The sequence below is a fragment of the Equus quagga genome, chromosome 5, assembly GCF_021613505.1.
Source record: "Equus quagga isolate Etosha38 chromosome 5, UCLA_HA_Equagga_1.0, whole genome shotgun sequence".
NCBI classification, from domain to species: Eukaryota; Metazoa; Chordata; class Mammalia; order Perissodactyla; family Equidae; genus Equus; species Equus quagga.
The window spans coordinates 99078142-99101493 of record NC_060271.1 but is presented as its reverse complement, the minus strand read 5'-3'; the positions used below and the strand labels follow the sequence as shown (position 1 = coordinate 99101493).

The following is a 23352-nucleotide window of genomic DNA, read 5'->3' as shown; positions in this document are numbered from 1 at the left end:
CCTGGGCCGCCAAAGCGCAGCTCGAACTTAACCACTCGGCCACAGGCCAGCCCTCTTTTTGATTTTTATTACCCAGACGCTATAGTTAAGCCTGCCTGCACCGTCCCTCTCTCTCTATTTATTTTTTGATCACATTTTCTTCATTTTCACCTTCTGTTTCACTTAAGGCTTTATCTTAGATGTTTATTTTTTCCTGTATTCCTTTAAGTCTTCATTTCTGAAATGATTTTTTTTCTTTTACCTCAAATTCTTTGTTGAGCTCTGTCAGTTTATTTCTGAGCTTTTCCAGTTCTTATTTGTATTTTTCTTTCATATCTTGTATAATTCTTTTACTCTCATTTTGAAATAGAAGCTCGTTTTTATCTATCCTGTGAGCATCTCTTTCTGGCATGCTTTCATTGTCTGCAGGATGTTATTTTATTCTCCTTTTTTTCCTTAAAAAATTTTTTTATTGTGGTAAGAACACTTAACATGAGATCTCCCTCTTAACAAAGTTTTGAGTGTACAATACAGTATTGTTAACTCTAGGCACTGTGTTGTACAGCAGATCTCTAGAACTTACTCATCTTGTGTAATGGAAACTTTATACCCATTGAACAACTCCCATTTCCCCTCCCCCCCCCCCCCCCCCCGGCTTCTGAGTTTGACTATTTTCCTATTTCTTTTTTCTTATTGTGACTTTGTATGATATTCAGCCTCAATACTTTTGCTCATTTCTTTATATTAAACTGGTTTTCTTGAACTTCTAGGAGGAGGCTTGGTTCAGATAGCTGTTTTAACTTCATGCGTTCTGTTATTTTTGTGCATCATTAGGAAAAATGGTAGATGGCTTGCTGAGATTTCCTGGCTCTGTTCTACTCTGGCACTTCCATCAGGACCTTCTCTTTCCTTCATCTTGTTTGTCCCTGTCCTGCTCAATTTTGTTTCTATTACCAGCACTTTCTCTTAAGTGTAGGGTCTGTCTTGGAAGAGAGCCCCAGGTGTCAGTTTCAAGAGATCTAAGGCCTTACTCTGGACCCTTTGCACTTATCCACGCTTGTAGTAGTTTCAGCTTCTCAGACCGTCTCTCAGTGCTTTGCAGTGAATACCTGTTGGCTGTTTTTTGCTTCTGTTCTCACATCCCTCAGATACCGCATTGCTTCCCTCTGCTTTCTCTCACTTAGACACTGATAGAAAACAAGTCTGTAGCTGTTGGTGGTTTCTTTCAGTGCTCTGTGTTTTGGGGTTTGTGGGGAGACTTTGTCAAATAGTTTTGTTGTAAATGTTACCCAAGGGTTTTTGCGTTTGTTCTCTAGTTGCTCTGTTTTTAGCTGAAGATTCATGAGGAATCAAAACTTTTCTTCCATCTTCCCATAATCCTCTTCTTGGTAATTTTAATTTTGGGCATTGTCACATCTTTTTTTCCAAAAATCTTGGCAAAAAACTTTCATTTCTTCTGAAATTACTGACACTTAATGATGTCCACTGATTTTACATGTCATAACGCTCTGAACCTGTTGTTTTGGCCTGATTATTTCTTCTTAGTTGAGAGAGCATTTACAAATAAATCTATTAAAGATCCTTTGGGAAATTGTGAAAGGGTCATGGGATTATCTTTCTGTTGCAAATACAAAAGCTTTAGTGTGTTGACATTTAATGCTTTAGCTCTTTCCAATATTGAAAAGCTAACCTGCATTACGTACACCTAGGGCCATTTTTTTTTTTAACTTTTTATTAAGATTATGATAGTTTACAACCTTGTGAAATTTCAGTTGTACATTATTGTTAGTCATGTTGTAGGTGCACCACTCTAAGGCCATTCTTAAATTACAGAAAAGAATTGGGTTTAATAGCTTAATATTGATTGGTTAGAGTTTTGAGAATTTGTTGATTTCCCTTTATATAAAGATAATAATTGAGAAATATGAAATAATCAGAAAGCTTAGAGGGAAGTTCTCTTGATATTTAGAACAAAAAGATATAAATAATTTTTACAAGGTGAAGATACTCATTTAGCAAATATCAAATGCTTACCATGTGTTAGGAATCAGATGTATGTAAGTAAATAGTTGCAATGTGAGACATACCCTTCTAAACATAGATTCAGGAGTACTGTGGGAAAGCAGAGTAGGAACTAACTTTCCCAAGGAGTGGGATTGGGTGAGGTGGTTTTTATAGTCATGATGGTGTATCCGTACCTTTAATAAACTCCTTATCTCTATCTGTTTTTGTAAACTTTTTCATTAGTAGTAGTTCATACAAATGGATCTTCTGTAGACTTCCTTCAGTTACTACTTCAAAATGGCATATTGTTCAGGTGGAATTAAAATAATTAGTATTTAAAGAGTTTTCTTTTGTGATAATACTATTTTCGAAATACTTCTTAAGTGAAGAACTAAAATTTAGGAAGTGAAAATATCACAAAGCAGAATGGAAACATAGTATCTAGCATAGTATTCTGTACTTGAATGTTCATTCCTCAGTAAATTTTTTTAATGAATATCATACTTCACCCTTCAACTTTTTGTTCCATATAGTTTGATAAAAACACCTCCTTTGTTCAGTTGAAAAAGCTTAACAATATGTATAATTTGGGTATAATTTTCTCTTTGCATTTCTAATCTGATTGGCGACAAATTAGGGCCAGATTATACTTGCTTGAAGTACTCTGCTTAGGGGTCTTGTGTCCTTTGTTTTTTCTTCTCCTTTCCTGGTTTTTCATTTAGTCTGGATTAAGTACTTTATAAAGTATGAAACTTCAGTGTTTATAAAATAATTTCATGTCTACTGTCTCTTTTGAGCTATTGACATGAAAACGATGGTAAAAAGAGGACATATAAATCCAATTGCAACATAGTAGGAGAGACAAAAAAATCCCTGAAAGAAGTTCAGGTGGGAATTACATGGAGGAAGTGTAATTAAATTAGGCCTTAAATATTAGGGTTTTGGCTGAATGGTGATAGGGAGAGTAGATAGTCCAGAGAAAGCATATAAATAAAAAAATGCACAGGAAGTATTTGAACAGGATTAGTCTGGTTTGGAGTAACTTCAAGTAGACGAGCATTAGCTTGAGGATGTAGCTATTGAGTGAGATATATTGATGATAGCATATACTTTTTTTTGTCTTCCTTTCATACTTACCAAGCAGTCTAGGTGGGATGGCACCTAGTATAGTAGTTAAGAATGACCTCTGGAGCATCTCAAACTCAGCAGGTCAAAACAAAAACACAAAAAACCTGCCACAAACATTGATCTACCTCCAAGATGAATAACAGCCATTTTCTCTTTCAATGTTCTCTATATTATCAAATAGAACTAGCATCCACTCAGATGCTGATCCTGTCTACTAGAAGTGACAGCTAGACTACTTAGCTGTATATAGCTGCAGTTGATGTGGCTGCTTAGAATTCAGATTATATTCCGCATAAGTTTATTTAAAAACTTGAATGTTTGTTAGGGTATTACTTTGTAAAATGCTCTGGAGATAGTCTAATTAATAACATAAATATCTTTGACAATTTTTAGCATAAATATATTTTATTTCAGTAAGTGTACATATAGGGTTAGTTTAGTCCTATTTAAAATGGACTCAATTCTATGTTAAATTAACCTTACTTTTGGGGCTAGTGTGTGGCCTAGTAGTAAAGTTTGGCGCGCTCTGCTTCACCAGCCCAGGTTCTGTTCCTGGGGGTGGCCCTACACCACTTATTAGCAGCCATGCTGTGGCTGTGACCCACATACAAAATAAAGGAAGATTGGCACAGATGTTAGCTCTGGGTGAATCTTAGGAAAAAAACAATATATATATACGTATATATACTTTTGTGTCATTTTAGAAGTACATATAAAATCAGTATATTAAATCAACCAGTATAGAGTCCTAAATTTTGCTTTCTAAATTTGACATTGGGGGCTGTTAGTAAGATAAGATACTGTTATCTGCCTTTATTGAAGGTATTTCTGATTATGAATGTGCTTTTAAAAGATGCTTATTTTCAGTGGAACAGTTGGCTGTACGAAATTTACTGCATGGTGACAATTATGGCTTATCTTCAAGGCATTGAAAATGGTATTACACGTAAATAACTTTGATGACAAAGAATACCACCAGTATGTATTCACTGCCAACCAAATTTACCTTTGGACTTTAGGATGTTAGATCTGTTGACTTTCAGGTTTCTGTAACTTTGTTCCTTTCAGCCTTACTTTTCAAGTGCAGTATAAGACTATCAAAGAACCAAAGTGCTAGTTGGCTAATTGGTTACTATATGGATTGTAGCACAGGTGATATTACTTCTAATTCTAGATAGTAAGGATATTTCCCTCCATTAGTGGTTATTTTTCTTTTTTGATTTCTGTGCTGTCAGTTTTTTCAGCTTTTAACGTATTTTTGTTCAGACACCTCATTGATTACAATCCCAAAGGTTGAGAAGTTGGATTTTCTAAGCTAGAATTACTGTGAGAGCCAGTATTGCTTCTTTTCTGTCACTATATTCAATAACATGTAGGATAAATTAGTGCTATGTTTTAGATACCAATAGAAATTTACAAATTATTTTGTCATCAACTTTTTTTTAACACTTACTAGAAATAGCCATTTTTCTTGTCAGAGAAGATGGTTTTCACTCAATATAGATCTTCTATGGTACTACTTTTTGAAATCAGTATTTCTTTGTATGAAAGGGAAGGTTATGTGCTAGGGATTCATTGTAAAGGAAAGCATTTGGTCTTTATACAGAAAATATCAGGTTTGTTTACTGGTTAGAAGCAAATGTGTTTCATTTTTTACTTATGGAGCTGTTGCTTTGTTTTAACTTCCCCAAGAAACTAATGAACAACTTAGACTTTTTTCGGGGGGAGACAAATGTGTAGGGAAGCTCTGTATACTGTGTACAAATAGCACAAAATTATTTAGATAGAAGTGGCATTTAAACCGTGGTTTACACAGTATATCTGGGCAAGTTAGGGTAGGAGAAAAGTGGATTCGGTGGAAGGTTACCGCAACAGAATTTTCCCCCCAGATTTTTGTGTTTTCTGCTTTTAGCATGAGTTTGAGAAAGGTTTTTTCCCCCTCAATTTCATTTCTTTTTTCACCCATATTGGAAAACAGTTTTCCTATGAGACAAATCTTTGACCCTTTTGTGTTCTGCTCCCCCCCTCCTTTCTTGACTGGAAAATGCAGCTGCACACATTTTTTGTTTAGAGACAATGGATCACATGCTGTGTCACCTAAATCTATGACCAAGAGGCAGTTTTATTCCTAAAGAGACCATAATGCTTCAGTTGTCCTGGATACATGACATCATGTAGCATTATAATCTAAAATACGTCTTTTTGCGGTACATTTGGAATTTGAATCTACCCTCTTATCTCAATATTGGATTTTGTGGTATGAACAGTATTTTTAATAGAGATTCTAATCAAAACAAAGAATGTATTGTTAATTCAATAGGAAAGGTTTTGACTTCCTTCTTTTTATATGTCTTATTTTTTTTCTTACCTGAGGGTTACCAAAGTTATTAGATATTTTGAGTCAATAGAGTATCTTTAAAGTTCTAACGTTTCTTAGGTTTGTTACATAGTGCCTTGCAAATAGTATGTGCTCCATACACTTTCTTTTGCTACCAATGTGATAAATTAACAAGAAGAAGATTGTTTTTCTTTTCTTTTTCTTTCTTTCTTTTTTTTGGTGAGAAAGTCTGGCCCTGAGCTCACACCTGTGCCAGTCTTCCCCTCTTTTGCATATTTGTATATGGGATGCCACCACAGCGTGGCTTGATGAGTGTTGTGTAGGTCTGTGCCCAGGATCCGAACTTGTGAATCCCAGTCCGCCAAAGTGGAGCACATGAACTTAACCACTGCACCGCCGGGCCAGCTCCTGTTTTCATTTTTTGAAAATGAAGAATTTTAAGATTTAGGAAATAATTAGTATCTGTAAACTGCTAAAATATTTTATGTTGAGCTGATTATAATAAGCTTATTATACTGTTGAATAAATCTAGGAAATATAATGCTGTGGCTCCTAGTCTTGAGAAATGATACCTTATTATAATTAATTAATAAAAATAGTTCATTCTTAAGGAGATTGGAGGTGAGGAAAAGAGAGGGGAATTGAGTGGAAATTTCTTTTATTATATAATATATCTTAATCAGAGACAAAGCTTAAATTACAGTAAAAAACTGAGGTAATTGCCAGGCAGTTCTAATAAAATTCACGAACATTTTGGATTTCTATGCTATGCCCTAGTTTTGTAGATTTTTTTCTATGAAAAACTTTTTTTAGTGACTTGAACTAAGTGAATGACTGCCTATTTCCCTTTGCTAGGGTTATCTTAGCCCAAGTCAGTGGTTTTTTTATATTGGTTACTTTAAAGTAATTGGATGGGAAAGCCACAAATCTGAGGTGGGGCCTAGTCCCTGGTTGCTCTTTTGATATTTGTAAGATTGTTTGATTTTACTGATGACATTAAGTTCTTGGTGGGAGGTAAAATAAGTCGATAAAAATAGTTTCCAAATGTCTTAAGACCACATAAAAAGACAGAATTAGAAATTGTAAATGTGTTTAATTAAATGTAACCCAAAAAATCATATTCATTTGACACATGCTTCAGGAATTTAGATATTTAAAGTAATTGTTTATAATGAGACTGATTTTAAATAGGAAGTTAGAATGGTAGGGTGAAAATGGTGTGAAACAACTTTATCTGTAGGTCACATGCTGCCATGTAGTTCATGGTTAATTATCCCTTGCCTTAAGCATAGAACTGACTGCCAATATTCTTCAGAGCCTCTTGGTACAATTGCTCAAGTGTTGGTTTCAACTTCTTCCCCCTTCTAGTAGAACATAACAGATGGCATGGTTTCTTTTGACTTCAGTGTAGTAAAAGCTTTTTAGAAACAGCAAAATTGATTTTCCTCATTACTGAGTAATGAGGAAAGACATATTCAGTAATTGCCTCAGGGGTGCAAGGAAAAAAATAAATTGGAATAAATTTGCTTTGGGATATCAAGAATTGACTATCGTATTTTTATTTTGACCTGAGTCTTTTTTCAGTGCTATTTTTTTTCCTAATAAGAATTTCTAGATAATATAATGGATTAAATGTACATTTTTAACAAAAAATCATCTTGCAAACAATAACTTATAGATTTAGGGCTCTAAGAAGTATATATAGGTAAGATTAAAACTTAATTAAAATTGAAAAGTGTAGGATGAATAGACTCAATAATGTAATTTGAAAAGCATTTTTTAAAAGTATTAATAAAACATCATTATTAGAACTGAGTTAATTGCAGCTCTTCCTCTTTTGCTGTGGATCCATATTACTTACTAAAGTATACACTAAAAAACTTTCGTATTCGTGAGAATTGCTAGACTGAGAGCCTGACTTTTTGGGTCATTAAATTTTGTGTTCACGAACCTATATTTTTAAAGTACTATAGATAATATGCTGAAATTCAAAATATAAATAATATCTTGAAAGTAGAGAAGAAATTATTTTGAATATTTTAACTTGATAAGAATTCTGTAAGAAGATAGTAAATTCTGAATGAGTTTTATACAAATGAATGTAACTATATATGTAGGTATTTATATTCCTGTCCTGTTTTGATTATAGCATTATGTTTGCCAATACATCTTTTCTTTTTTGTTGTTAAGAATGTTATTACTAGTGAAAACTCAACATATTTTATTTCAGAGATAGTGTAGTTATTTTCTTTATTTTTTATAAATTTTGTGTACGTGTGTGAGAATGTTAGCATCAGGCGGATCTGTTAATAAAGGAACTTAGACTTTTTGGGGGCTATTAAAAAATACTAAAAAAATTCTGAAAGCTTATATGGTTTAAGTTAATTTAAATTACTTAAACTAGAAAGATTTGAAGAAGGGTCTGTCATGTAGCATGATTGGTAAAATATTGACATAGCATAACGGACAAAGTTCATGGAAACAAGTAGAATAAGGAAGTGAAAGTCGCATCATAAAGTAAATGATGAAACTTACTGCAGCCCTCTTCTCAGAAGTCCTAATTTTAGTTGCCTGCCTTGCCAGTGTGTCACTGGTCATAAGGGAGACCTATCCTTAATACTAGAGTGTTTTTTAAAAACTTCCAAACTTTAAAATATAAAGTATTGTTACTGATTTTGTACCCTAATTTTTGTATCTGAAAGATAAAACATTTATAAATCTACTACTTTAGGAAGAAAGCTAACAATAATTTTAAAAATTAGTAACAACAGTAATAATAATTATCATGTGTATAGCTAGTATTCATTGTGTATTTACTCTCTACCTCTGTTCTAAGTGCTTCATTATTATTCTCATTTAATGTGTACTGACAATCTTATGAAAGTAAGTACTATTAGAATTCTAAATTGGTAAGATCTTACGGCTTCTTGAGCGGCAGAGCTGCGATTTGAACCCAGACAATGTCTCTTCACAGCTCATGCTTTTAACCCTCTGCTTCACTGCCTTCAGTTGTGATAATAGTATCAAGAATAATGATATAGATTTTACTTTTATGATTTTTTTATAATGTGAAATTCTTATCCTTCACAATTTTAACTTCAAATATGCTACTCCCTCAAATTTCTGTTCAGTATCTCCTAGTATTACATATATTAATCCTTGTTCAAGGGAGAAGCCTTTTGTTTTACAGTTGTACGCTACTTTACCATAGCATCTAACAACTACAACAGCAGAGCCATTAGTGGAGTAGGAGTAAGAGATTTCTTTTTGAAGTTTCATAGAAAAGGGCCAGGAGAGGCTATTCTGAATAGCATATCTCTTATACGTCTCTTTCTCTACCTTTTATCCATATTGCTAGATGTAGAAATACCATAATCATAATCCGGTATAGCTATAACTTTAGCTTTGGTATATATTTTAAATTTCTATATACATTTAGGTACTTCTGACATTTTGAATTTATAATATAATACATTTCCTGCTTATCAGGAGGTTACTTATTCTGTATCCTCAACTGTTAAATTACAAATAGACAAAAAGGGACTCCTGAGTAGTTGGAGAAAAAAATTACAAAGTTTATGCATTAAATTCGTGCACCTTAAGATGAGCTCTTTGCCTTGTCAGATCTTACTTATTGTGATCTTATATGAAATTCTAATGAAATTTACCTGGCTTTCCAGTCTGTAGCAGATAATGGTTCTATAATTCCATCTCTGTGATTTAGAAATTTAAAATACTCTGAAAACCAAAAGTTTTCTCTTAACCCATTTAATGGCAAAACATGATTTGAACTAATATAACACTGCTTATGGTCTTTATTTACCTCCCTCTTCATGTGAATATACATTTTGCTGCAGAAATATTAGTGTGTTTATTAAGGGGTACTGCCTCAGACCTTACTGATACATCATATAACACATCATATTTGCATTGTAGTCCCTTTCTAAAATCCAAAATATTCTGAATTCTGAAATACTTCAGGGATTTCAGATAAGGGATCGTATACTTGTATAATCAGGTGCAGTGATGATAGGACAAATGAAGACTAGGATATAGAACTAAGAAGATTAGTCCAATAACTCAAGCATAGCAGTGTTCGGCCTTTTAGTGTGGAGCCATATTTCTCACCTTGAATAATGTATGGATTTCTTTTAAAGAAAAAAATTATAGGCAGATTCCATTTTCAGAATCACTGACTTTAGTTCCTGAAGTAGTTTTTTTTTTGTCTTCATTTTTCTTTTTGAAAATGGTGAAATACATTATACTGTTATTGAAATGAAAGCACAAAATGAAAATTTGCAAAACTTGTCACTCCCAGAGTGTCTCCATGGGACATCCTGATTTGAGAAACTGATAAAGTGGCAGTTAGTCCTATATCCTTGAGAAATCCCTGTAAGTATTATTCTTTATCAAGTTTTTGTTTATAGTGATGAACCTGAATCATAGCTAAGGGTTTAGAATAGCTTTCATATATTTAAAGAGTATGATTTTTAAAAGGGATGAGAAGAAGCACCCTCTTTTCTTTTTTTGCTGCCCTGAGCTAACATCTGTTGCCAATCTTCCTCTTTTTACTTGAGGAAGATTTGCCCTAAGCTAACATCTATGCCAGTCTTCCTCTATTTTGGATGTGGGCCACCACCACAGCATGGCTGCTGATGAGTGGTATAGGTTCACGCCTGGGAACTGAACTTGGGCCACTGAAGCAGAGTGTACCAAACATAACCACTAGGCCACGGGGCTGGTCCCAAGAAGCACCCTCTTTAACAAAATGTGCACAGAATTTTTTTTTTTTTTGAGGAAGATTAGCCCTGAGCTAACTACTGCCAATCCTCCTCTTTTTACTGAGGAAGACTGGCCCTGAGCTAACATCCATGCCCATCTTCCTCTACTTTATATGTGGGACGCCTACCACAGCGTGGCCTTTGCCAAGCGGTGCCATGTCCGCACCTGGGATCTGAACTGGCGAACCCCTGGCTGCCGAAGCGGAACGTGCACACTTAACCGCTGCGCCACTGGGCTGGCCCCTGCACAGAATTTTTGATAACCACCTTCTACCTCCAGGCAAATGTCCTCTATCTACTTCCAGTTGGGAATCACTGTCATAATGAACGGAGTGAGTTAAATTCCTGAAGTGTGCTGAGGCAGAAGAAACTTAAGAACCAATGCTGTAAGATACAGGATAACATACATTAGAGATATTACCATCAGAAACTAATGTCAACGTCTATTTCCAGCAGTATGGTGAACTAAGTACCTGGACCAGACTTTCTGCTGAAAACAACCTAAAATGCTAGACAAAATGCATCAATGCTCTGGCACAAAAGTAAAGAATATTTAGACCGAACACTAATTGGAAACTCAGTGAGGTAAGCTGAGTACTAAAGCTGGCTGTTATCTTGAGGATATTTACGAAATCAAGTGAGCTTCTGTCTTCATGACCTTGTGGGGCTTATGGATCAGGAAGCAAGGCACAAACCTAGCTAAGGTAAAACGTCAGCAGGAAATAGTCTTCTTCATTAATTTGGAGCCCTGTAGGGCTATACCTTCTAGGTATAAGAGTGATCTAGAAATTATTTCCCTTCATGTCCCCAGGGATGACGAGGAAAATTGTCTTTCTAGAATATTGCTGCTGATGGGAAAAATAAAATCTCTACTGAGAATTTGTTGCCACAAACCGGCCCTCACACTGGTTTACAGCCTGAATTGACACTAAACGTCAAGCTAAGAATTTAAAGTGATCTTGGATTGTTACTAATCCCAGGGCTCTGACAGAAGCAACACAAATCATCACCATCAAAGAATTCCTGTTGGTAAAGTTCTAATGAAAATGGGTGGCTTATAATAAAAGTTTACAAACCATCCAAGGAAACAGGGCACAATATAAGAGAATCAGCAGAATCAAACCTGCAAATAGTTCACATCTTGGAACTATCAGATGTAAAATATAAAATAAGCGTATTTAGGGACCGGTCCAGTGGTGCAGTGGTTAAGTGCACACATTCTGCTTCAGTGGCCCGGGGTTCGCTGGTTCGGATCCTGGGTGCAGACATGGCACCGCTTGGCACACCATGCTGTGGTAGGCGTCCCACATATAAAGTGGAGGAAGAGGGGCACGGATGTTAGCTCAGGGCCAGTCTTCCTCAGCAAAAAGAGGAGGATTGACAGATGTTAGCTCAGCGCTAATCTTCCTCCCCCCCCCAAAAGTATATTTAATATGTTCAATGAAAGCTTAAAAATGAGGAAAAGAGCAAACATTTTGTAAAAAGAATCAGAAATTCTAGAAATGAAAATGTTGAGTAATTGAAAGTAACATTCAAGGAATAGATAAAAGCAAATAGACCCCAGTGAAGAAAAATTGATATAATGAAAGATAAATCTGAAGAAATCCAGAATGCAACACAGAGGGACAAGAAAATGGAAAATATAAAAGAGTTTAATAAAGGAGAAAATTTTAGGAGAAAATGGAGAACACTTTCAAAGTAATATCAGGGTTCAAAAGGAGTCATGGAGATAGAAGACCATGAAATGATGTACTCAGGGAAAATAAATCTTAACAACTATAACCTATTCTAGTTCAACCTAGAATTCTATAAGTAGCAAAAATATCTTTCAAGAACAAGGGTAAAATAAAGACATGCTCGGAGAAATAAAATCTGAACATCCACTAGCAGACTATTTTTTAAGTAGAAGGCAAAAGCTCATAGGGAGTCTTAAGATTCAAGAAGGAATGGTGATCAAAGAGAGTGGTAGGTATATGGGTAAATTAATAGAAATTAACTATATAAACATTAAGAAGAGTGTGTTGTGGGGTCAGGGCAAAAAAGAACTAAAGTACCAGTTATTTTAGTTATTTACTAAATACCAGTTATTTTATAAACCAGGAGGAGGTGATTAGAGCTAGTATTTGAAAGATCTTTTTAATACTCAGGAGAAGCTAAAGGTAACTTTGGATTTTGATAAGTATGCAGGGTAAAACTTTTCAGGTAACGCTTTAGTTATAGAAATAAATATATAACTTCCAAGCTAGTAGATGCTAAAAAATGGAACCAGAAGAATACAATCCCAGAGAAGGCAAGAAAAGAAGGAAACAAAGAGCAGAACACCAAATAAAGTGATAGAAGTAGATTCAAGTATATCTATGCCTTATATTTTAAAATGTTCAGCTATATATGGGATTTAGAACAGGGACTACAGGGAAACAAAAGGAAAGGATGTTGAAAGTAAAATAATGAAAAAGATAGACCAGGCAAATATTAATGGAAAGAAAACTGGCATATCATTTGAAATAGACTTTAAGACAAGTAGAATTACTAGAGATAAAAAGAATTGATGTGTAATGGTAAATGTTTCATTTTTCCAGGAATATATAGGTTTTAAATTTGTATGCAACTAATAGCCATAACCACAAAACAAAAAATAACAGAACTACTGGGAAAAATTGACAAATTTCACCAGTATAGTGGGGAGATTTTAATGTATCTTCCCCAGTATTTGATAAAGTAGACCAAAAAGAAAAAAATTGGTGGGAATATAGAAAATTTAAACAGTATAATTAACAAGCTTGGTACAATGGGCATGTTTTCATCTAATCGCTGTGGAAACATCAACCGAATCATGAAAATTGACGACATACTGGACCTTCAAACAAGTTTCAACAAATTTCAAAGGAGTAGCATTCTATAGGCCACTTCATTTAAGATGAAAATCAATAAGAAAAAAATCACATGGAAATTAAGAAACATTCTTCTAAATAACTCATGAATGAAAGAAGAAATGTTAGTGAGGCTTGGACTGCATTTTTTTGTTGTTTTTGGTGAGAAAGATTCACCCTGAGCTAACATCCGTTGCCAACTTTCTTGTTTCTTTGCTTGAGGAAGATTATTCCTGAGCTAATATCTATGCCAATCCTCCTCTCTTGGTATATGGGATGCTTCCACAGCATGGCCACTGAGTGGAGTAGGTCCACACCTGGGATCTGAACCTGCTAACCCGGGCCACCCAGGAGGAGCTCACAGAACTTTAATCACTCGGCCACAGGGTCGGCCCTGAGCTTGGACTGCCTTTTGTCTGGAAGAAGAGGTTAGGTCATTCCGTAGCTTTGCTTTTGGCAAACATAACTCTGAGAAATGGCACATGTAAAGTCCTTTCATTCTTGGCATACCCTGCGAGAATGTGCAGGGATGCTCGGGGCCAATGGCAGATTGGTTCTCCCAACAGGGAGAATGAAATTTTTCATAAATCATGCTGGAATTCATATATATTCATATATATATGAATACATATATATGTACATATGTATTCATATATAGAAAATGAAATTGGATTAAAAATACATAGATTTTTGGTTAATTGAAGACTTAGATGTGAAAGGTAAAGTCTGTAAAACTTTTAGAAGACAATAGGGAATAAAACCTTTATGAATTTGATGTAGGGAAGGAATTCTTAAATGAGAAACAAACTACAGTAACCATAAAGGGAAGGGTTAGTAAATTCAACCATATGAAAGTTAAGAATTTTTTCATTAATAGGCAATTAAGAAAGGCTAAAAAAGATAAGCCACCTACTATGGAAAGATATTTGTATCACATAAAAAGATTAGTATCCAAACAATACAAATGACTTCAATAGACAATAGAAGAGGAAACCTAAATATTTATTTGCAAATTAGTTTTCTTATATATATGAAAAGATATTCAACCCCATTACTAATCTGGGACAGGATAATTCAACTGCAAGGAGATACAATTTCATACTCATGAGATTGGCAAGAAAAATATTTGATGAGTATGTGGAGCAAACAGAATACACATGCATTCCTGGTAGCAATTTATCATTAGCAGTTAGAGTTGAAGAGAAGAATACTCTGTGATCCAATAATTCTGCTCTTTCACATATATTCTGCTTTTAGCTGTATACCCCAGAAAAATTCTTGGCAGTTGTGTTCCAGGAGATGTGAACAAGAATGTCCATAACAATACTACTTGTAGTAGCCCCAAACATAAACAAAGGAATGTCCTTAAGAGTATAATAAATTGTGGTATATTCATAAAATAGAATACTAGTCATCCGTAGAAATGAATGAATTACTGCTGCAATAGTGTTAATGAATTTGATGGGGAAAAAATAAGTTTGAGTACAATTCAATTTAATATGTTGTTTAAAAAACATGGAGGGCTAAATAGAATGTTTAGGGATCCTAACATGGTAAAACTATAAAGAAAAATTTTTTTTGTTTGCTTAGTTAAAAACAGACAAAATAAGTAAAAAAATCTGTGCAGTCATAACCAACATTTTGTTTTTAAGAGGTTTCTTAGTTATTTTGGGCAAAAAAAAAGCTGTCAGTGTAATACCTCTACTGGTCTGTAATCCAGCATCTTATGTTTTAGACAATACTGAAAATTCTGTGCCTTAGTTTCCCTTCTCTTATCCAGTCTCTGTCAAGCATTTCCTCTCAGACCAGTGTTAATTACCAACCTAAGCAAAAGTGCTCTCCTCTAACCTTTTGGAAAATGGTCTAAGAATTCCAGTATAGAATTTTATTTTTCTCGTCATAGAGTAGAATATCACTGTAAAATTGAGTGTAATATGCAGATCTCTGTTAGACACCTTTAACAGATGCACGAGCTGCACAGCTGTGAAAAAATGGTACGTTTTAATCCTGAGCCCTCTTCTCAAGACACTGCATGGCCAATCCACAGTGAAGCTCTAGACAGGGGTTCCAGAGTGATTATTGTACTGGGTTTATTTGAACTGTCCACTTTTAAAATTCTTCTTGTCAGAAAAAAATTCTGATCTTTCCTGAAATATAGAAGATTTGGAGTCTTAACACAAATATATACTTTGCTAAATTGTTTTATACATTTACCTGATTTTGTAGCAATGTCTTGGTTTTAGAACGTGGTTTATTAGGGGATGTGTTCATTACTTGGCTTGTGCTAGTTAACACTCCTAAGAAATTAGAGTACATTTTTCAAATCCCACATCATATTCTCTTGCCCTTAAATGCTGATTTAGAGTGACATTTATTATGTGTAACAATTATATGTGGTTTGTTGAAGTATTGTTCTTAAAAGATTAGTAAAAGGAAATGTTACATCACTAAACCAGATTTCCTCTTATTTCTTTACTTGTTTTGCTTTATGAAGCAAACTTCCATTCACGTTATTAATGATCTGCTACAGAAGGGTTTCAGTTCATTTTAAGAAGTAGTTTCTTGTAAAACTAGAATTTTCTAGATAAATAAAACTAAAAGTTTTCTTGATTTTGGTGTAAAGTATACAGACTTTTCTGTTGTAGTATTACATATACTTTTCTGAAAACCCTAAAATATTGCACCCAGCTGATGGGTCAAGTCACCCCAAACCTGTGAAGCTTTGTAACCAGAACACTAGCAGTAAATCTTGATAAGAATACTAGAATATTTTGAAAGATATATTAAATTTGTTACAAATAAAGAAATACTGCAATCAATTTAGGATTTAAAACAAAAAACAAAGGTAGCCTGATGGCAGGGTGTGCAAGGAAGGGTTGAAGCTACAGGGTTACGGAGGCCAGGGTAAAATGCATTAAGATTTGGAGAGAAGAGCTCATTAAGCACTTTCAGGAGAATGCATGTGTCCAAACTGTGCTAAGAGGAAGGAAGAAGATGGGTTGAATGAGAATTGTGTACAGTACTATATTTTCAATAGCTTGCTTCTTTACACTGTTAGCCTATTTTGGATTCAGCTCTTGTTAGTAGTATAAAAACATAGGCTGGGGAAAATCACGTACAAACCAAAGTGATTTTCACATTGTACTAAAATCTTTCCCCTATTTACCAGTGAGCTCATTTGTGTTATAGAAAAGCTTGGTAACAGAATAGGCTGTACTAAGAATATAAGAGATGGTTTCTGTTTTTGACATCAGCCCTTTGATAAGTCCGTGACCTTTTTGTGATTTGATTTTTTTGAAATGGAAATACTACAACTAAAAATAATCTAGCACAACTTTTTCCCCATTGAGTATATTGTTTTAATTTTAAACTATAAAAATAATAAACATATTAAAGAAAAACTGGAAAATAGAACAAAGAAAAAAATTACCAAGTTACTAATATAAACTGTTAGCTTTTTGTATAGTTTTTACTTTTCCTCAGTTTCTAATTAGCTTTTTTGTTTAGTTTGCAATCTTCAAGACAGTCATTTTTAATGACTGCTGAATATTAGATCGAATAGATGTGCTTTAGTTTACTTAACTATCTCTCTAAAATAAAATATATATGTTGTTTATAGTTTTCTATTATCTTTCATAATTCTTGGATGAACATCTGTGTGTGTGTGTAAAAGAGAGGGGAGAGAGGGGGCTGGCCTCGTGGCCCAGTGGTTAAGTTCGCGCGCTCCGCTGCAGGCGACCCAGTGTTTCGTTAGTTCGAATCCTGGACGCGGACATGGCACTGCTCATCAAACCACGCTGAGGCAGCGTCCCACATGCCACAACTAGAAGAACCCACAACGAAGAATATACAACTATGTACCGGGGGGCTTTGGGGAGAAAAAGGAAAAAATAAAATCTTTTAAAAAAAAAAATTATAAAAAAAAAGAGAGGGGAGAGAGAGAGAGAATCTTTTTCCCTTATGAGATCATTTCATTGAAGTGACTCATAAGTGGAATTATTGGGTCAAAGAATATGAGCTAACATACGTGCCAATCTTCCTCTATTTTTTAGTGTGTGGTCTGCCAGCACAGCATGGCAGCTAACAGAGCGGTGTAGGTCTGCACCCAGGAACTGAACCCAGGTCCCTGAAGGGGAGCACACTGAACTTAACCAGAAGGGCACCAGAGCTGGCCCTAGAATATGACATTTTTAATGATTCTTGCTGCATATTGTGTTAGCTTTCCAAAATGGCCCTAGGTCTTTGCCTAAAATTGTATATTATGTATTTTTTTAAACCATTGCTAAACTAGGCAAAAATAGATATTTTTATTGCTAATATTTGGCCTTACTACATGCCCAGCACTGTGCTTTGCATTTCTTTGATCATCAGTGAAGTTGAATATTTTCTAATATATTTATTTTCTATTTATATACTTATTTGTGGGAAAGATCATTTGCCTGTTTGTTTTGGTAGACTTAGTGTTCTAAGTGGATGGTGTTCTAAAGTATTCTAACAGGATGGTTTAGAAACAGCTCTTTTCTCTCCTTGAAAATACAGTGACAGTTCAAACCTTACTAAGAGAATGTGAGACTTTCATTGTCAGTACTTGATTTTTTAACTTTGCTTGGCTGTACACTTAGTGTAATCTTTGGCATATTTACTAAGGTGTATTGCTTTACATCTTAAAGTAATGGGATTTTATTCTAAACTTGTTATTCAGAGGAATAACGTATATTTGCAACTATCTGAATCAGTTTCTGATGAGAGTATCTGTCATCAATATATTCTCATATCTGTTTTAAGTAATATTGCTAAAAATATAAGTTCCTTAAGAGGTTGAGTGTACTCTAATGGACAAAAAACTTGATTATTGAGCTCAGCCTGGTTTATAATTTTTGCTCTACTTTTTGTTAGCTTTAAAACCTCAGGCGAATGGCTTGCTTCACTTCCATTTCCTTATTCATAACAGTGAATTTCAGTTTTCTGATTGTTACCACTGAGGATGTTTCCTAGCATTAACAATTTGTTTCTAAAATAAAGTAACTCTTAGGCAGGTAGCACAGCGCTTGGTACATAGTAGATGTATATGTTCATTATAAGTTCATTTCAGTTTGAAATAATTAGGATTTGAGTGCCTACTTATGCCCAACATACTAAGATTCATTAGGAATACAAAAGTAAAAGACTTTTACCGTTGTGGAATTCACAGGCTGGAAGAAAGGACCGTATGTAGAACTAACTAGTGGTGCAGAGTAAGTAGAGTTGATGCATTTTAAAGCTGGTAGCATAGTGCCTGTAATATAGTAACATCTCAGTAAATATTGGCCACTGCTATTTGGTACTTTCTAATTTCTATATGTAATAGAAGATAAATGGAGATAAGGGAGGAAAGACAAAAGTGAACCATTAGAAATTAGTCATTCCCTTCTTTTAACACTGAGTATTCTTTTTTTTTTCAAAGCAAGCAGCACTTTCTTGAATGATTCTCATCCATTACATTTTTTTTTATTTTATTTTTTCCTTTTTCTCCCCAAAGCCCCCCAGTACATAGTTGTATATTCTTCGTTGTGGGTCCTTCTAGTTGTAGCATGTGGGATGCTGCCTCAGCGTGGTTTGATGAGCAGTGCCATGTCCGTGCCCAGGATTCGAACCAACGAAACACTGGGCCGCCTGCAGCGGAGCGCACAGACTTAACCACTCGGCCACGGGGCCAGCCCCTCATCCATTACATTTTTAAAAATTCCCTATGGTTAGAGAGACTTTGGTGGTAAAATGAATAATTTGGTCTGTTACATAGGACAGAATCATCTCTGAAGTATATTGTGTGCACATATGTGCGAATGTTTATGTATGTGTGATTTTTTATAATTGAAATAAAAACCAAATTTGTTATAGTTTGATCTTTCACTTTTTACATTGTCTTGGTGTGTCAAGTTATAGATACAGGTGTACATGAGAGAGATAGGAACTAGATGTGGAGAGAACAGTGATAAGATTTAAAATGGGTAGAATCAGATCATTGGTGCTCATGGATGATGTGTATACACTGTTAGCAGGATGATATAGTGGTTAGAATTTTGGTTCTGAAGTCAGTCTGCCTGGGTTTAAATTCTGGTGTTTTCAGTTACTAGCCAAGCAACCTCAAACAGGATGCTTAACCTCTCTGGAGTCGTTTTCCTCATCTATAAAATTGGGTTAATACTAATGCCCACTTTCTAGGGTTTAATTGATGGTTAATTGAGACATAGCACAATGACTGGCCTTAAAAGTATTAGATGATGCTATTGATAATTGAGTGTTCAGAGACTACATCTACTAATAGCTACCAGAATCCAGATAGACTGTGCTACATCTAAAATTGACCGGTTTTCGTAATTCTTTGAGTAATTTGCCAGCTATCTTCTAAGTAAAATAAAACTCTGGAGGTACTTCTCTTATTCAGTTATATAAGCATAAGTAGATTGAATAGGATAACAGAAGACACAGAAGGTTTTTCACTGAATTCAGAAACAATGTACCTTTATGAACTATTGAAAATGAATTAGTTCTATCACTTTTCTCTTTGGTCAGTTATTCTCCCACGTCAAGTTTTGTGAATTGAAGTGTGTTTCAGAAGGAAAACAAAAGTCATTTGAGAAAAATGGAAATAAAAAGGGAGAGTTTAGGAACAGCTTTTTTTCCTCTCCTTGAAAATACAGTGATTTTTCACACTTTACTAAGAGAAAGTCAGCCTTTCAATGTCAGTACTTGATGAGATAATATAGAATGCAGAGTTAAAAATACGGGAATTTACAAAAGAAAGAAATTTCCAGTAAATATAATTTTGCTGGTAATGAATTTTAGCAAATAAGAAATGTTTTTAGTATGATATTCTATAAAAAATCAGATATTGTTTATCCCTTTATAGTAAATATTTCAGATTTGAAGAAAGAGTTATTTGGAATTTTTGTTTAAGCAATATTTTAAGTTTGCTTACTTTTTTTTTTTTTTAAAGATTGGCACTTGAGCTAACAACTGTTGCCAATCTTCTTTTTCTTTTTCCTTTTTCTCCCCAAATCCCCCCATTATGTAGTTGTACATTTTAGTTGTGGGTCCTTCTAGTTGTGGCATATGGGATGTCACCTCAACGTGGCCTGATGAGCGGTACTATGTCCACACCCAGGATCCAAACCACTGCAACCCTGGGCCGCCAAAGCAGAGCATGTGCACTTAACCACTCAGCCACTGGCTGACCCCTGCTTACTTTTTGTATTGAGCCATATGTATGGCTGTTATAGTAAAGTCATAGATCCTTAAGATGCGTAGATTATACTCTTGTAATTCAAAGAAATAGTCGGTTCATTTTTAGTAATAATAGCCATTACTTATTAGGTGGTTACTGTGGGCTAGCGACTTTAATAAATATTCAAAATACATTATTTAATTTTATTAATATCACCCATACATGTGGTGCTATAATGTTACATTTTATTTACAGCCATTTCAAATAATATGAAATAAGTTCTGTTCCTTGTATTGTAACCTTTAGTGTCTTTGTTATACAAATATTGGTCTTAAGTATTATGTAGAATAATTGCAGAATTTCTCTGATTTGGGGGTAATATGTGTTTTCTCTGTCTATGAGCTTAAAAATCTTAAGTATTACATTGATTGATAATTGTTTCCTTTGTTGCAGAACTATAAAAGTAAATGGGTCCAGTAATTGGAATGACTCCAGAAAAAAGAGCTGAAATCCCAGGAGCTGAAAAGGTTGCAGGATTAAGCCAGATTTACAAAATGGGAAGCTTGCCTGAAGCTGTTGATGCTGCCAGGCCAAAGGCCACTCTAGTGGACAGTGAGTCAGCGGATGATGAACTCACAAACTTGAACTGGCTTCATGAAAGTACTAATCTTCTAACAAACTTCAGCTTCGGAAGTGAGGGTCTTCCCAGTGTTACTCCATTGTATGACATAGAGGGAGATGATGTGCCATCCTTAGGACCATCTTGCTATCAGAACCCAGAAAAAAAATCAGCAACTTCAAAGCCCCCATACTCCTTTAGTCTTCTCATTTATATGGCTATTGAACACTCTCCAAATAAATGTTTGCCTGTCAAAGAAATTTATAACTGGATTCTGGACCGCTTCCCATATTTTGCTACTGCACCAACAGGCTGGAAGAATTCTGTTCGACATAATCTGTCCCTGAATAAATGTTTTCAGAAAGTGGAAAGAAGCCATGGCAAGGTCAGTGTTTATGAAAATTTGCTATATTTGGGGAGGTGGGAGAGAATTAACATGCAGATTTTAAAATATGAGGAAATCAAAGGAAGACAAAAGATAAGTCAGATTATTTCAGCTTGAGCTTAATTATGTTCATCATGTGCTTTCATTGGAGATGTTTTTAAATTTCTTAAATATTGCTATAAACCTATCAGAATTATGTTCAGTCTACAATAGCTACATAAATTAGGTTTTTAATGTTCCAGTTTTTCTTACTTTCTATGGCGTTCCTGTCACTCTATCAATATATTCTTGTTCAGGGTGACAGTCTCTGCCCTATAATTGGAATGTAGACCATTTACATTCATTGATATGTTTGGGTTTAAATCTATCATCATGCTATTTGTTTTCTGTTTGCTCTATCAGTTCTTTTTCTTTTTCCTGCCTTTTTATGGATTGAGTCTTTTTTATTTTATTTTTTTGCTGAGGAAGATTTACCTTGAGCTAACATCTGTTGCCAATCTTCCTCTTTTTTTTTTTTTTTTTGGTATGTGAGCCACCACCACAGTGTGGCCATTGACAGATGAGTGGTGTAGGTCCACACCTGAGAATTGAACCGGGCCACTGAAGTGGATTGCGCTGAACTTTTAACCACTAGGCCACTGAGGTTGGCTCTGGATTGAGTATATTTTTATGATTCAGTTTCATTTCTGCTATTGGCTTATTAGCAATTTTTCTTTTCTTTTTTTTTTTTAGTGGTTGCTGTACAGTTTTCAGTATATATCTTTAATTTATCAGTCTACCTTCAAATGAGATTATACCATTCTACTTATTATCTGGCCTTTTACAGAAAAAGTTGACTAATCCTACTCTATCTGGATGAATTCCTTTTTCCTGGAGAAGTGTATTTAACATTTCTTATGGTTCCAGTCTGCTAGCACTGAAAAATTTTTTTTAACCTTTTTGTGGAGGATAGGTATACAGTGCTTAGTTGACAGGTATTTTCTTTAAGTACTTTTAAAGATGTTACTTTCTTGTCTTCTGGCTTGCCTAGTTTCTGATGAGAAGTGTGCTGCCATTCTTATCTTTGTTCCTCTGTTTATAATGGTTTTTTTTAACTCTCTTCAAGATTTTTCTCCTTATCACTACTTTTCAGCAGTTTGACTATGATGTACCTAGGTGTGTTTTTCTTTATTTTTATCCTGCTTTGGTTTTTCAGAAGTTATTGGATCTGTGGTTTGTTGTCGTCCATTAAATTTAGAAAATTTTTGCTCATTATCTCTTCTGATATTTTTTGTGGCTCACTTCCTACTCTGAGACTAAATAAAAATATGTTAGACCATTTGCTTTTGTCTCACTTCTTGTTTGCTCTGCCCCTCTTCCTACTCTTTTCTCTCTTTGTTTCGGTTTGGATAATTTCTGTTGATCTTTCTACAGGTTCACTCTTTCCTCTATTATGTTTGTTCTGCTGATAATCTTGATAAAGGACTTCTTCATATTTTTCATTTCTAGCATTTTCATTTTCCTTTTTAAGCATAGTCTCCGTCTCTCTGCTAATATTTCCAACTAGATTCAAAAAGATATTAATCATAGTCATAATGTCTGGTAATTTCAGCCTCTCGTCTATCCCTGGGTCTGGTTTTGTTGACTATTTTATCTTCTATTTTTGCATGTTTCATAAGTTTGGATTAAATGTCAGACATTGTAAAAGAATGGTAAGAGGTAAATATTATTTCTACCCAGAAATGGATATGCCTCTACTTCTGTCAGGTTGTTAGTGTGAACAGGTATTGGTCAATGTAATTAATAATTGAGCTGGGTTCACAGTTTGTGGTTGTCATAGTTACCTCCAGTGTACGGAAGTCTTCAAATGGATTGCTGATAGTTTGTTCTTAGTGTGAGGCCTGGAGCATTGGATGATTTTTTATCAGCATTTCTGCTTCACCTTCATCTTTCAGCTTGTGACACATTTGGGGATGGGAGAGTCATTTAATAGTTCTCCCTGTGCTCTTGCCCCTCCCAGAGCAATAGATTGCTAGAGCTTACTACTTGGTACAAGGCTCTGGGT

The 23352-nt window shown here is 34.7% G+C and overlaps 1 protein-coding gene across 4 annotated transcripts in view; it reads left to right on the top strand.

The window, feature by feature from the left end:
• The window catches only part of FOXN2 (forkhead box N2), a 57076-nt gene that overhangs the window by 8466 nt on the left and 25258 nt on the right, over window positions 1-23352 (top strand). For all 4 annotated transcript variants that reach the window (XM_046663142.1, XM_046663141.1, XM_046663143.1 and 1 more), the window contains exon 2: window positions 20758-21308. In XM_046663142.1, coding sequence (XP_046519098.1) covers window positions 20772-21308 — 537 coding nt within the window. In that variant the 5' untranslated portion in view covers window positions 20758-20771. The remainder of the gene's footprint in view (window positions 1-20757; window positions 21309-23352) is intronic.